This window comes from Rhinolophus hipposideros, assembly GCF_964194185.1.
Source record: "Rhinolophus hipposideros genome assembly, chromosome: 19".
Lineage (NCBI taxonomy): Eukaryota > Metazoa > Chordata > Mammalia > Chiroptera > Rhinolophidae > Rhinolophus > Rhinolophus hipposideros.
This window is the reverse complement of record NC_138065.1, coordinates 43,826,918-43,842,507: the sequence shown is the minus strand read 5'-3', so window position 1 is coordinate 43,842,507 and position 15,590 is coordinate 43,826,918. Positions and strand designations below refer to the sequence as shown.

The 15,590-nt window shown below is 42.0% G+C and overlaps 1 protein-coding gene across 3 annotated transcripts in view; it reads right to left on the bottom strand.

Moving 5' to 3' along the window:
* Positions 1–5,931: 5,931 nt before the first annotated feature.
* Positions 5,932–15,590, bottom strand: part of ACBD6 (acyl-CoA binding domain containing 6) — a 146,741-nt gene continuing 137,082 nt past the window's right edge. The window contains exon 8 of one of the 3 annotated variants that reach the window (XM_081025865.1): positions 5,932–7,525. In XM_081025865.1, the coding sequence (XP_080881991.1) occupies positions 7,515–7,525 (11 nt within the window). In that variant the 3' untranslated portion in view covers positions 5,932–7,514. Of the gene's footprint in view, positions 7,526–12,406; positions 13,468–15,590 lie in introns of those variants that run through there. The other 2 variants (XM_081025864.1, XM_081025866.1) reach the window with 2 other exon arrangements.

The following is a 15,590-nucleotide window of genomic DNA, read 5'->3' as shown; positions in this document are numbered from 1 at the left end:
GAAAATATGTCGTCCGTAAATTCCTGGGGTCAGCCTGCAGGCTACCTTTTCTCTGATCCATTTTGGAGGGTACCCTTAGTTTTGTATGTGCTGCCATTGTGAGTTTTGCTTGGGGAGCCTGCAAAGGTAGGGTCTCTTCTTGAAGCTCCAAGACTAGGGATGATGGAGTAGGAAGCCGAGACAATTCTGTGCTACCGGGAATTCCCAATAACATGAACAGTGGGGCTGGGGAGGGATGGAGACACAGATGCAAGAGAATAAGCCATGTGGAGAAAAGGCAAGTGCCACTGTCTTTTTAGAGGACAGAGTCTCAAACACGGTTCTTAGCAGGCTGCTCACAGTACACAGGAGAAAGACCGTGCTGGGCAATGCACCAGTTACAGACCGTCCCCCCCAGACCACTGGCATGGCTCCATTACTCGGCATGGTATCCCAGGGGGCCTCAGAGGCACTTCCTATTTTTGGTAAGTGTAGTTCGCAAAGAGCAGGCTCTCTCAAGGGGCACTCCCCCTCTGTGTAGCACTGGTGGTTTAAGATCAGTTGACCAGTCTTTGTTTTTGTATGCGAGTCAATCACGCTCACTCCCTAGTCAATGATGGGAAAATGGGAGGCCTTCCTCCATCACGCTAACAGCAGAACTAAAGTCTCTTGAGGAACTCAGTGAGCAGTGCAGTTGACGCTGGGAGGAAATCCTTTGGTTTTGGTGGGGTTGGCTAGCTGGACGAGCTCTTGAGAGCACTGGCCCAAAGCTAGGAGAGCTTGGATCTCAGGTCCCCAGGGCCATCTCCCCAGAGAGTAGCAGACACTGGTGCCCCACTTAGAAGCACAGCCACAATAGGTCTCAGATTTTAAGTGGCTCTCCTTGCAAGAGGGGTTAGCATTATGGATGTGCCAGTGCCATCCATGAGGCACCACGTGCCAAGACTGTTCCTTGGCTCTTTTGTAGCCCGGAGGTGGAGAACACAGAACCTTACCTTGAGACCCTCTTCTAGGCACTCCTCTATTGCTCAGTAGTCGATTACTGAGGTATATATAAGGTGTTACATGGCAGCTGGCTCCCCGTTGCTAAAATGACATAGATGAATTTTAAAAATGAAATGAGGCCTTCTAGAAGCATTTACATTATTTGGACCTGTCTTTGGCTCTAAGAGAGCAATTAACTAGCAACGTTTTTCTGCAGTGCCTGGCTCATAGACCTTAGGATAGCAGGCTTCTGAATCTGGGAGCAAATTAATAGTTTAAAAAAACCCAACACCACCCAAGTTTCCAGTGGTAACTGGTATAAGCAAAAATGGGACCTGCGGGGCTATGGAAGAATCTCTGTTTCCTGCAAAGTAATAAAGCCACAGAGGAAATACCAAATGTAAGGGCTAAGCTGGCCCACTGGCTAAATCACAGTGTTGCAAAGCCTGGTCCTGGCCCTTTCAGGGACGTGCTGTGCAACCGGAAGCAAACTCCTTTCTGTCTCTGTGCTTTCTCCTTCTTGCCTCATCTGATAAGTATGAACATAATATAAAGTGAGAATCAACTACCGTATCGATAACATTATTCCTGTAAACCAATACAGTGACACGTCAGGGTAAGAGGGCAAAATTCATACATAAGAAAAACATTTGGCCGTGTCTTTGCATTTAATTTTTTTTTTGGCCAATGTAAAACATGAAATCTAATAAGATAATTGGGGCCATTAAATCCACGTAATGAAGTTCACTTTGCAAGAAGCATAAGTAACCTGTAGAACAACAGACGCACCCCTCTCTGAAGCTCAAGCTAGTTCTTTGAAATAACTGCCTTCTTGCAGGAGGGAGGTAGAAGGCTTCAGCTGAGCAAAGGCTGTGTGGTGGGTGACAGTTTGCCTGGCACCCATGCTCCCACCCCACCCCTCCCTCACGCCACTACTGACAACTTGGTTATACCCATGGAAATAATGACCGTACCTCTTCAGCCAGCCGGGTCTGGAAGGACAGAGGAGGCTCATTTTTAAACATTGCACTTTAAAAATTGGAAACCGTGAGATGAAGAAAAATTCAATTAAGCGGAAATGAGTTTTGTTTTATTGCCTGCTGCTGAAGGGCTCTGGGCATGCTGAAAGCTAAATAAAAAGCACATCACTGGCTCTCTCTTTCTTGGATTGGTCAGTTGGCCCTTTTTGCAGCAGTTGCTCCAACTGCTCTCACATGGTGACTGGAGCCAAAAAGAGAGAGAGCAGCAAAGTCATCCCACCCACACTCTGCTTGGTAGGCCCACAGTGAAAGCACAGTTTCATGCTGCTAGCTCTGGTGAGGGGGCAGGTGCAGGTTTGGCAGGTGTGCCAAGCGTTCCTTCGCTTAGGGAGGCAGAGCACAGGTGGACAGAGGAGGATACCCCCACTCTCATCTGCTGCCCACAGAGACAACAGTCGTTTGTATCCCCCCACGTGAGGACGGCGTTCAGCCAAACGGGCAGGTTCCAGGCTGCACGAGCCCAGAGTCTGCTCTGAACCTGCATTCAGGCCTCAAAGCCCCGGAACCCCTAAGCTCTGGATTGTTGCCCTCACCCTTCGCAGTGTAAATTTTGTACAGTTAAAAAGAAATGAAGTCTCATTTCCTGGAAAAAGAAAAAGAAAAAAAAAAAAAGGACCCACCCCTCCTTATTTATTGCCATGTGACTTTGGAACACAGAAGCTGGTGCGTTTGTTTGTATACGCCTCTTGGGTTGGCATGAGATGTGTATGGTAAAGCTATGTCAAATAAATATGGAAGTTCTTTAGAAGCTGATGTGTCTTGCTTTTCATTTGGTGTTCTGGAAGTTTTTTCTCTTGACCTAAACCAAATAAAAGGCTGTGCTGACCTAGGACCCTTTCATCACCAGAAGAAAACCCAAACTACAACGCTGAATGCCAGAACTACTTACAACCATAACTACCAGAACCGCTCCATGAAGAGCTGGTTAGAGGACGTTCTCTGATTTTTCTCATTGCAATTTTCTGGGGCCCAATCCTCTGTTCCTAGACTCAGGGAAAACCTGTTGACCACATCATTTTTAGTTACTGTTTGTCCTTCACACTTACATGTTTTCTCCTTAGAGAAAGTGTGCGCAAATGTCTAAATCTGGGGGAGAGGTGGATAGGATAGGAACACCTCATCAGCGTCACCTGGGCTCTTGGATAAGCTTTTCTAGGAACATGTCCATTCAGATTTTTTTTTCTCTGCGGGAGACTTTCTTAGTGTGCAGGTGCTGAAGTTTAGCTGGAATGGAAAAAGCAACAGAGATTCTGTCATTAAAAATAAAAGTCATAGTGTTTCTTTAGTGCTGGAGTCCCATTTAGGAAAATGGACAGTGCTTTTTTCATTAGTGATTAGCTTTCTTTGGTTGGAGAGAAGATCCAAATAAGGGCGTACTGTCCACCATGGAAGCTACTAGCCACCTGCAGCTATTTACATTTAAACTGATTAACATGAAATAAAATGAGAAGTTCAGTTCCTCGCCTTAGCCATGTTTCACCTGCTCTATAGTGACATGTGGTAAGGGGCTACCGCATGTGGACACACAGATAGAAAACGTTTCTATCATTGCAGAAAGTCCTGTTGGAAAGTGCTGATAGTCTGGCTTGGGAGAGTGGGCAGGGGAAACTCACTCATCGCCTGTGGAGCGACTAGTTATCCCGGAGTACCTGGGAAGGTATTCTGAGACTCCTTAGACAGGGGAAGTGACAACTCCTCTGCCATCGTGTCTCGTGTGTGGCACTACACACAAGAATGACTTGTTTACGTACAACGCACGAGGCTGGGCTCGGGGCCTCTGAGTTCTCAGTCTACCGCTGCCACCAGGTTGTCGGGACTCTGCCTCAGTCCTAGGCCCACGGTGTGCCCCACAGGCTACCCCATCAAACAACAAAGGCTGTACCTCACAGGTGGGACCTCTAGTGAGATCGTTGGAAGGGCTAAAGGTCTTTTAGTGGAGACTCAACTCTCTGCTATTTCGGGAAGGGATTTATGATATACTGTATCTTTAGTCTTCCATTCTCAACCCCCTCGTCACGAGCCTTTCTATATCGGTTCTTTGCTTTCAATACACCAGCAATTGTTTTGAGTGTATCAGGCTGACAATTCATTGGACTGTTGCCACTGTGAGCTCCTGTTTCCCCCACAATGCTAATCTAATAATTTTGGGGAATTATCAAATGAGTTCTCAGCTCACAAAGAAGGAGAGGATCTGGTCGTTCTTTCTGATTTGGTCACTGGTGACTAGCCCCTGAGCATGTGGTTCTCTTTCTGACAGTGGCTTTTCAAAAGGACAACTGTTTAAGAGGAATAAGGGAGAGAAATCACTCGCTAGAAAGAATGAAATAAGACACAAACTCAGGAGAACCAACGAAGGCTCAAAAGTCAGTGTTTCCACTGCTTTCCTAGCCTTCTTTCTCCTCGGGCACAGAATCCTACTCAGCTAAAAACCAGAAAAAGATTAAAAGGAGATCAAAAGCAAATTAGTGTGTTGTAAATTTTAACCAATTGCCACAGTAGAAGTAAAACCACCAGAGGGATTATCCTCAACGCATCTGAACGTATTTCCTTCGGTTTGATATTTGAGAGACAGTTTAAAAAATTGTCCTTTACGATGCAAACAGAAGTGTCGCGTCCCTTTGCTATACCTGCTTAGCAGAGCTATTTCAGTTCTTTCATCTGGAACTCCCCTGCCTTCCCTGCGGGCTGTGCGATGAGCAGTGAGCAATGGAGCTCAGTTGGGGCGATTGTTTGGGACATGGCTTCCCCGGGGGAAGTAAGCAATGGTCAGCTACTGCTGGTGAGGAAATACTGTGAGTCAGGAGGGAGAAAATAAAAACAAAAACAATGTTTACAAAATGGGGCCAAATCGTGAGGATGAGGGAACTTTTTTATTACTGTCCCTTTAAAAGGAGTAATAAAAAGAAGCCATCGACACTATTGAATAAAATCGTACAAATTGTCAGCTCCTATCCTAGAAGAGTACATCACATCCTTCCAGAGAAAGCGGGCCTGGGCTTGCGATGATAACATTTGCCTCTTTATGACTTTTTCATTCATTTTCTTCCCTCATTTTTGTCCAATGTGATTTCAAGACTTTCCTTTAGAACCTTTGGTGAGTCTGCCTTTGGCCCTCTCCCCTGCTGAGCACAAAAAGTGAATTTAGATAGGTTATTAACTGGGATGTTATCTTGTAATTAAATGAACAAGTCACAGGCTCTCCCAGAGAAAGTGCACTTTTCCCCTCCTCACGGAAGGGGCTACCAGGAGAAAACGGTTGCCATGTGACTTATTCATCCTTTGGGTTGTTTAGCAGACCGCTGAACTGGCCAGAACTTTCTAGGCTGATGCAGGCTGGGCTATCTCTAGAGTGGGGGGCGAGTTTTTGTTTTTAAAGATTTATCTTTCTCTCGGTTGCCAGCCCTGGATGAGGATATCTCCTGTTGGTTGGGAGAGAATTGGGGATTTTGGAAAGGCTGGGAATTGCTCCCTGAAAGATAAAATATAGACCCAAAAGAGTGGTCTTGGCACATACTTGGAGTTGGAAATCAGCAGTTTTTTTTAAAAGGCCATTAAAATGGTAAATAGATTTCAACAGATGGCTTCAGGACAGCAATGGAAAAGCCCAGGCAAGGACTTCGGGGTTAAATCTCGTATTTTAGTCACCTGGGACTAGCTTATTATTCCAGAAAAACAAACATCTATAAAGTTGACAGCTCCCTCCCCTCCTCTAAAGTGGAGCCCTATGGTTACCAGCTCCCTGGCCAGTGGATGGGTGGCTGCCTCCAGATAGCCACCTGGGAATTGAAAGTCACTTTTTCGACACCTGTCAACTGCAGGGCTTAAAGCTCACTCTGGCTAGAGGAATATGATAACCAAGAATATGTATTACTGATGTGTCTGGACTTTTATACGCAATATGTGCGCTGGCTTTATTATTTTTTTTTTTAGAATCATTTTAACATTTAATGCTTCTCAATTAAAGTGATTTCCTGGAGTGGATGCCAGGCTTCGTTTAGAATGCGTATTAACCACTTTCCCCATCGGTAGTTAAAGGCACCGAGGGATTTAAACAGCAATCCACAAGTCTGTTCAGTCAAGGTTTGGCGGAATAAAGCAGATTATAAACAATAATATATGTCTTTCTCTTCTTTTCCTGGAAGGGTTCCAGACTCACAAACAGAGCTAAAGTGCTATAAACATATCCAGGGCTAAGCGTTGGGCTCTACAAATGTACTCCATGAAAGCCACAGGCTCTGGCGGTGCCACTTTTTATCCTGTGTGTGCACGTGTACACGTACTTTGAAAGAGCCTTTTATTACACAAAGTGTCCATCAACTGAACCTACCTTCTAAATATTAAAATGGAAACCGGGATCGCTACACAAGTGAGAGGAAAAATAAATCCTGGCCACAGCGTGGGTGATGGATTTGCTGTTGCAGCCCAGGGCAGCTCACCCACCGAAAGTCACCTCTCTATTCCTTCACGGCCTCATAGTCGCACTTGTTCAGCCACTGCGTTCAGTACTTTTAGGTTCAAACAGTCCTTTTCCCACCTCTGAGAGAAATGTACCCTGAGCGTCTAGGGTTCCACCACGTGGCGAATGCGTGGGGTGGCGGCAACCCCTCGGACGCTTCTATCTGGCTTTTAACCTCACGGTTCTATTGCAAACTCATGTTTATTCCTTCTGAACATGTAGAAGAATATCAGCAAGGAAGATTCTGTCCCGGGAATGAATTAGCACGTATCTTGTGAACATCCTGCCCTAGTTTCCAGGGCTGGGAAGCTCTGTGTTGCCGGTGGAAGGAATAGTGAGTGCCCTCAAAGTGACTCCAGAACACGAGTCCCAAAAGAAGAGAGTAAAAAATGTAAAATAATGACATTTATTTTATAACGGTGCCAAGAAAAATGGTATAATAAAACACAGGAAAGAAAATTCTGAAGAATTTATATATAAAAGTAAAAATAGTAAGAAATAAAATACCAGGAATGCCCAATAACCATGGTGATCTAATATAAGGTACGAGCCATTATGTTCTGCTTTTCAGGGAGGAGCATGACAAGAATATTTCAGGGATAAGTGAATAAAGATGAGGTAAAACAGCTTTTCCTGTTCAATCGTTTAGTGTAATGCCAATTAATGCAAATTTGAAAAATTGATCACACTTGGTGCATAATAAATGTTAGGTGATAAGTATAACAAGGCAGCTTTTTCCCCCTTTCAGTCTGATAATCACTATATTTTGACCCCAAATCTGATGAAGGAACTGTGGGTGGCTACTGAAATAATTAAAGATGCTCAAGGTAAAGCTTCAATAATGGTCATCATCATTTTTCAAATCACACGATTACAGAAGATTGTATTGAAGGCTTTTTATGTTATAAGGATAAAGTGCAATGTGCATATATAAAATCCATTAAGAGGCTTGGTCATGCACCTTTGAGCGTGGTTGCTTCTGTTTTCACTTTAGCTTACCATGAAAACACGGTGCACGGAAAACTTTTGGGCTTGGTATCACAAGGCTTGGATAATCAACAGGATCCTGAAAAACAAAATCATATACATTGAAGTGCCTTCTATGTAACTGTCTATATAAAGATGGTATTTTTACTGTTTCTATTTGTGTGACCTTGGACAATTTCCCTAACAGTTCTGAGTTTCAATTTCCTCATTCGTAAAATAGAAAAATGCCATTATTTCTACTATTACAATTATTCTGAGGTTCAATTAAGATGCTTGTGTATAAAGTCCTGTGCAAAAGTAAGGTGTAATTACTGTTCTGTCACTGAAGTTAAAATGTATTGATTGTAAGATACAAAGATAGTTTATCACTAAGAAAAAAAATGCTGTCAATTCTATGACATACCATTGTTTGTGAAAGACAACCAATTGTGGATATGTTAAAATGTATGCCTTAATATTACAGTATTATAATACTATATAATATATAATAATATATTATACATAAGATATTATATATAATATACATATATATTATATAACATATTATAATACTATATATACTAATATATATACTAATAATACTATATATACTATAGTATTATAATAATAACTATAGTATTACTATTAAAATGTTTGCCCCAAAATAACCTTGGGAATTGGAATTTGACATTCACTCATAAATATTTAAACTCAACATTTTCATTACCAAATTGTGGCTGGTGGGTTACATACGTATTCTGTGATAAACATTTACTTAACGAAGGGACTTTTTTTTTAGGGACTTGAAGTTTGATGAAAGCCTTCATGTTTCAACTGATGTTAAATAAACATTCAAAAGTCTTCATGTTCAGCTAAAGCATGTATTAGCCTGGGCACTCACCCCTTCTGCGACCCCAGCTCAGCTCTGCTACAGTCACAGTTCTTGTTCATTAATCCTCAGAGATGCCATACTATACACGGAATAATAACCCATAGCCAAGTAGTTAAACCTGGCAGGAAGCTAAGAAATACCTATTTAATAGAAAGGTTCACTGGATTATAGCAACCTTTTAGCTGGAAAATGCTGAAACATTAAAAAAAGATATAAGAGATGCTCTTCCAGATATTATCCTTTGGTTGTTACCCTTCTACCTGACAAGCATAAGAGATAACAATATGTGGCCAGTTGGCTGACTTCTTACATCTTTATTAGAGATACAGTTACAGTAGGTTTAAAAGATTTAGCTTTTGATTAGTAATTTATGAATTTCTATGAGACTTTTGAAGACTATCTCATGCACTATCTTGAAATAACATTAATACTTATAAATACACATGATAATGGGGAAAAACAACGACAGTGGACTACAACAGTGCCTGCCATTTAGTAGGCTCTCAAGACATATTTGTGAATTGAATGGATGAAAAGCTTTCAGACCTCACGTGAGTTCTGCGGGCGAATTGAAAGCACTGAGATTCAGCAGACTCATTCCCCGTTGTGGCTCTGTTACTACTCTGTGATCTTGGGCAGCTGAAGGACCCATTATGCCTCAGATTCATACTCATTTAATTGGCCTTCATCGCACTTCACTACTTACTTCAGAGGGTTACTGTGGAGGGATGATAGATTAAACAACGCCTGTGAAAGCATTCTGAAAAGTCAAAGACGCTCAACACATATGAAAAGGCCTCATTAATCACACAGAACTAATATGTGGGTTCATTTTTGTCCTGTAGCAGAATCAGAAGTCAGTGTCCAACTTTTTGGCCAACTTTTAAAATTTTTCTTAAAAAAAATTTCCCAGTGTGGTGGTCAGTGATAAAACTGTAGTCTATGTGTATTGTTGACATCTTGACCAATTATTAAAAAAATAAAAAGCACTTCTCCCATTCTTTCAAGTAGGGATGGCAGCACCCCATGTCATCTGGTAGGAACACTTAAAACTCTGGAAATTGGGTCAGTCAACAAAAGAATTCTCATTCAAGAAATAGTGCAACAAGGAGTTGTAAATGGCATGCACAGACCCCTCCCTGTCGAGTCCACAGACGGGTTTCAGGAGAGATGTGAACTTGAAATTCCATGTACAACACTGTGTTCTATGGAAAGAGGTTGGTAGTCCTTACAAAATGACCTGGAACTCCCCAAGACTTAAGGACACTCATGGAGGTAGTAGACTCAAGCAAGAGCTCTGAAGACAACAGTGATTCAGATACTCTGAATGGCCTCCCCTTTGATGTCTGCTTACCCGATTCTCTTTTTAGTTCTCATTTGTCACTAGTATGCATCAAGACTACTGCGAGGCAATCCGGGCCTCTTAGATCAATTGGCAGAGGGCAATGTAAATGACAGTCAGGAATAAATATTCAATTCGGAGAGAGCCATTAGTGTCGTTCTGATCACAACATCTTCAGGAAACAAACAAAGCAACAAATTTGTACTTTTTCACTTTTTTAAGGACATAGGAAAATGGGTCTAGGTATGTGTTTATACATAAATACACATCTACAGAGGTGGCTGGAGGACAAGACAATAAATGTGGAATTGAGAATGAGGTAAGAGTAGAAAGGCAATATATAAACAGTCTTGAAACTGCAGGTGGTAAAGTAGCAAAAGGTAACTGCTGATAACACTGACAAATGTCTTTAGGTATCTACTGTTCAACTGATTGTGACTTCTCCAACCCAACTGGGTTGAGAACACAGTGGCGACTTGATTTTCAAAATACTCACGTACACCAAAAATAACAGATCAGAGAGTTTGAACCAAGAATGAGGTAAACTGAATTCCAATCCCAGTAAACATTTAAAAAAAAAAAAGCTAAACAATTATTTTGAAGTTCTTTTTGAATCATGACCAGAAATGAACCTTCAGGAAAAGGTTTTCTGTATTTTAAAACACCAATTGGCTCAAACATTACTAATCTAACCAGGAAAGAAAATTTGTGCATAGCAGAATCAAACTTACACTACATTGAAGCACGTCCTCGTTTGAGCCTACGGAAAGACATGACAACATGATTCACAGGGAACCGGAAGTAAACAGGCTTTCTGTGCCAGTACATTTGAGTTCTTTGCTTGGTGGGAACTACTGCAGCTTTAGCAACCCATGGTCTAACGTGCGACGCACTACATAATTCAGCAATTTCAGAGGAATGAAAACAAACCAAGATCTAGTTTTCTCTGACAATGATGGGTGAAATCTTCCTCTTAAATCACACAGATTGTTATATGATAGTAAGGTTTTTGAAAATTCAGATACTGGTGACAAAAGAAGAGATTCTGAAAACTGATTTTTAAAATGCACTTGAGAAATGTTAAGTTAATGACTACTTTTAGTGGTAGCTTTGAATGTAAATTTGTAATCTTTAAAATTAATAAAAAACAAGTTACTTTTTTTTTGTTTAAAAATCTGTGCAGTTTTCAGATGTGGCAAAACAGGTTATAAAAACTTGTCTAAGAAATACCAAGGGCAAATTACAAAAGAGAGATGAAAAAAGGAGTTCCTTGATAGCTTCTTGCTCAGATAAACTACCCTGTGAATCTGAAATGAATAAACACCTTTTCATTTGCAACTGTCCTAAAAATGCACTGAGTACAGATGACCCTTGAACAGTGGGGGTGGACGTGGTGTGGGGGGATTAGGGGTGCCAAATGCTCCGTGCAGTTGAAAATCTGACTATAACTTTGCTCCAAAAACTTAAATACTAAGAGCCTACTATTGACCAGAAACCTTACTGATAACATAAACAGTTGATGAACACATATTTTTGTGTTATATGGATTACATACTATATTCTTACAATAGAGTAAGCTAGAGAAAAGAAAATGTTATTAAGAAAGTCATAAGGAAGAGAAAGTACATTTACAGTATTTATTGAAAAAAACAACCCACGTATAAGTGGACCCGCACAATTCAGATCTGTGTCGTTCAAGGTCAACTGTACCATCAATTAAAAGCTGCAGTAACAACTTGGTCACTCTTACTGTAACTAATGAATAATGTTTTGTAAAACACATTCAATCATTGTGGAACATGAGAGTTTAGCTAAGCAGTAGGTTGCAATGTAACTGGGCTGTGGGAAAAGAAGAGCTAATGAAGAGAATGTTCCACTAGAATCACGTAACATTTCAGCATGTACTAACACGCACGTCACCTCCACACACAGTTAAAAAATGAATAGTCTTGGTAATGGTTTGGTTTACATCTCAGAAAATAAGAAGTTGGGGTAGAAAGCAAGCAGCATTAACATGCCTCATTTCTGCTCTAAAGGGGCTTGTCCCAGAAGCACAAGCTAGCTCGAGCTACTGAAAATCGTGTCCGTTGTTGAGGGTTCCACCGAGTGACTTTATCGCTCGTTATCTTAATAGTGACATGTTAGCAAAATTATCTTTTAAGTCATCATCTTTGCATCTCAACTTACTTCTTACTTCATTTCTCTTCCTGTGACAACTATCCACTTTCCTTAGAGAATGAGAAATGTCAAGGAATTCCCCAGATGGAGTTCTTGAGGCTCAAAGCGAAAATGTAGGGAGCCAGTTTCAACAGTGGCATACTTGTCTGTCCTTTAAATAAAAACTGTGATGTAATTGTTGATGTTTTGAATAAAAAAATAGAAGCTCTCCTGGTATCCAGAAATAACTTCAATCACACCTAAGAATTGGGGCATTATGGCTATTTCATATTAGACCCAAATAGGCCTAACAATTCAGGCCTGGGCTCATATACAAACTGTTTCATATGCGACCTTAGAGCCAATTGGAAGGGCCCTAGAGAAATTCCTCTTCGTTGTGTGAAGGTGAGTTTAAGAAATCCTAACCTAACTCATGAATTTTCTGGAATCTGTTTTTTTTTTTAATCCTAGAGTGAGGTTGCTGAATCCTATTCTAAAATGCCAAAGGTTTTGAGGGTTTTAGTATTTCTGGTTGTTCCTCTGACTTCTATATCCCTATGTGACAGAATCCTGCCCTTTCGCTATTTTGCTTTCTTTTTCTTCTTTTTTTTTTTTTTTTTTTTTTTTTATTGGGGAAGGGGAACAGGACTTTATTGGGGAACAGTTTGTATTTCCAGGATTTTTTTCCAAGTCAAGTTGTTGTCCTTTCAATCTTAGTTGTGGAGGGTGCCATTCAACTTCAAGTTGTTGTCCTTTCAGTCTTAGTTGTAGAGGGCGCAGCTCAGCTCCAGGTCCGGTTGCCGTTGCTGTTGCTAGTTGCAAGGGGCAGAGCCCACCATCCCTTGCGGGACTCGAGGAATCAAACTGGCAACCTTGTGATTGAGAGCCCACTGGCCCATGTGGGAATCGAACCGGCAGCCTTTGGAGTTAGGAGCACAGAGCTCTAAACCCCTGAGCCACCAGGCCGGCCCTGCTTTCTTTTTCTTAACACCCCTCTCCTACTCTACCTCCCCAATTGTGTCTGCCACAGGAACAGACACATTAGCTTCCTGCTCAGACCCGCTGTACGCAGTGCCCCAAGACCATTTGATCCCCACATACTGCGATTTCACGAGACTTTCCCTCACTGTCAGTGGAGTGCTGTCAGTCGTATTTCGCTGCTGTATGTTTCTTAAAAGAACAGCCATGTTTAATATTATCAAACACGACGTGCCTCCTCCTCTCCCCACCATCGAGAGCAGTGATGAATTTCAGCGCATGCTCAGCAGAATTGGCGTGTATTATGCACAGCACACATGTTCATCACCAAAACCATACTCGCCGGAACGTATGCAAGGAGAATGAATTGCTGAGACTTCAAAATCCCCATTCCTCAGAACTGATTTTATTAGCCAGTGTACACCAAAGATGGGTGGCAAAAGAAGTATTATTTTCGCCATTTTCTTCCATCACAGAAGCCCTCTGCTGCTACAGACTGTGGCTTTCCAGTCTTTTGATTAAGCCTTGCCAGTCGTGTGCTGCTGCAACACCAAAGACACGGCCTTGCAACCTGTCACCTCCTCCGGCAGGCAGCCGTCCTGGTCTCGGAGCATGGGGTCAGCGCCAGACTGGAGCAGCAGCTCCACGATGTCCAAAAACTCACAGGCAGCAGCTAACAGGGAAATTGACAAATATGAAAACAAGGTTACTTGGAGACAAAGGGACACTAGACTTCAACAGGAAGGGCAAGTGCTAAGAAATAAGGAATCCTGAACACTGAGAATTCTCACAGTGGCTGGAGGGATCAGGCTTCGTAACGAGAACTGTGTCAATCCCGTGGACTTACGAGTGTTAGGAAAATCAAATTCACTTTCTTTTTGGTTGCCCAGAAGCAAACAAACCAAGGACACTTTTAAATTGTGAGGCTTTCGGATTCTGTTTTGAAGGATAGATGAAGGGAAAGAACAAACAGAGTGTTTAAATATCTACTGTACTTCGATTAGAATAATGGCAGGTTTATGGCTAGGTCAAAAAGCTAAAAATATTGTAAATGTCAAAGAAAAGATTATGTTTTGTCTTTGAAGAGGGGTAAGTGGGTAACTAACCGGTTTAAAATTTGTAAATTAAACAAAAAAGGCCGGCCTAGTAATCAGCCCATCCCTCTACATAATCTTTTATTTCCCTAAATAATAAATGACACCAATTACACAAGGCACTGGGAGGGGAAGAGGACCTATACGTATCTAGACTCATTACGAAGATAGTATGATATTGCTCCCAGGATGGACAAACAGACCACAAAGGGCTAGAACAGAGAGCCACCCATTTTGCACATATATGGAAACTGGATTTGTAACAATGCTGATCATAAATCGCGGATCAGTGAGGAAACAAAGATCCATTAATTAGGTGGCGCTGAGACAACCGGGCTTACAACAAAAACAGGCATTTCACACAAAATGAGACGTAAATGGCAATAAACATGTGAAAAGGTGAGCAACCCCATTAGTAACCAAGAAAGCGAAAATTAAAACCAGGAGATACCATTTCATACCCACTAGACAGGTGAAAGTGAACAACTCAGACAATACCAAGCACCGAGGACAGCGCAAGGGACAGGCCCCTCTCGACTGTGGAGAGTGTACACTGGTGTGGTCACACTGGACAACAACATTGCATTACACGTTAAACCCAGACAAATGCACACGCTCCGCACGCTCCGACCCAGCAATTCTCCTTCCAGTCATACACTCTACAGAAACTTCGAGTGGGCTCTCCAGGAGGCACTGGCAAGAATATACATAGCACTACTCATAACTGACCCCAAATGTAAACAACCCAAATGCCCATTCAGAATAACATGGACAAATAAAATATTGTTTACTTCTACAATGAAATGCCACATAATGTTGAAAACGAATGAACTTCACACAACATGAGTTTATCTCCAGAACATTATGTTGAAGGAAAAAAGCAAGTCAGAAGAATACACACAGTGTGATTCCATTGAAACAAAATTTAAAAAACAGACAAAGAGAACACCGTTGTTCAGAGACACGAATATGCCGTGAAAGTATAAGGGAAATCCTGACTATAGAATCCGGGAGAGTGCGAACCTGCGGGAGGGACAGCGTAGGGACGGCAGCGTGAGTGGTAGGTGCACACGGGCTTTCCAAGGCACTGGCAAGGGTCTGTTTAAGCTAGGTAGTGGGTCCATTATTTTAAAGCTACCTCTTAAACTCCTCACACACATTTTATTACTCTTTTGTAGTATATTCCACAACAGCAACAACAAAAGGTTAAAAGAAGGAAAGAAGGATAAGAAGCTTGATTCAATGAGTATTTTATCGACTACACACTGTGTCAGTCCTATCAAGGAGACAGGTATGATTTCTGCTCTGGGGAACTTATAAAACAGCTGGGAGAGTACTATGTAATTCAACACAAAAGAATGAATAAGTTCTGTGGCAGACACACACACACACACACTGCAAAGGCGGGTGTGGAGGGAGAAGAAGTTGAAGAATCAGGAAAAGCACAAGTAGGTCGTATGTAGGCTGCGTTTTGAAGGACAGAGTAAAATTCCAGGTGAACTGAGAAAGCAAGGCCGAGCGGAGTGAGGAAACAGCGCTACCAGAGGGCAGGGAATGATGCTGAGAGAACTGGCCGCCGGCTCAGAGAAACGAGGGTCAAAAGCAGAGAGGATGGATTTCGGTCAAACTGCAGAGAGCCTTCCATCCCATCCTAAGAAGCTCGGCATTCATGACGACGGGAGGGGCACAGTTTGGCCCCTGT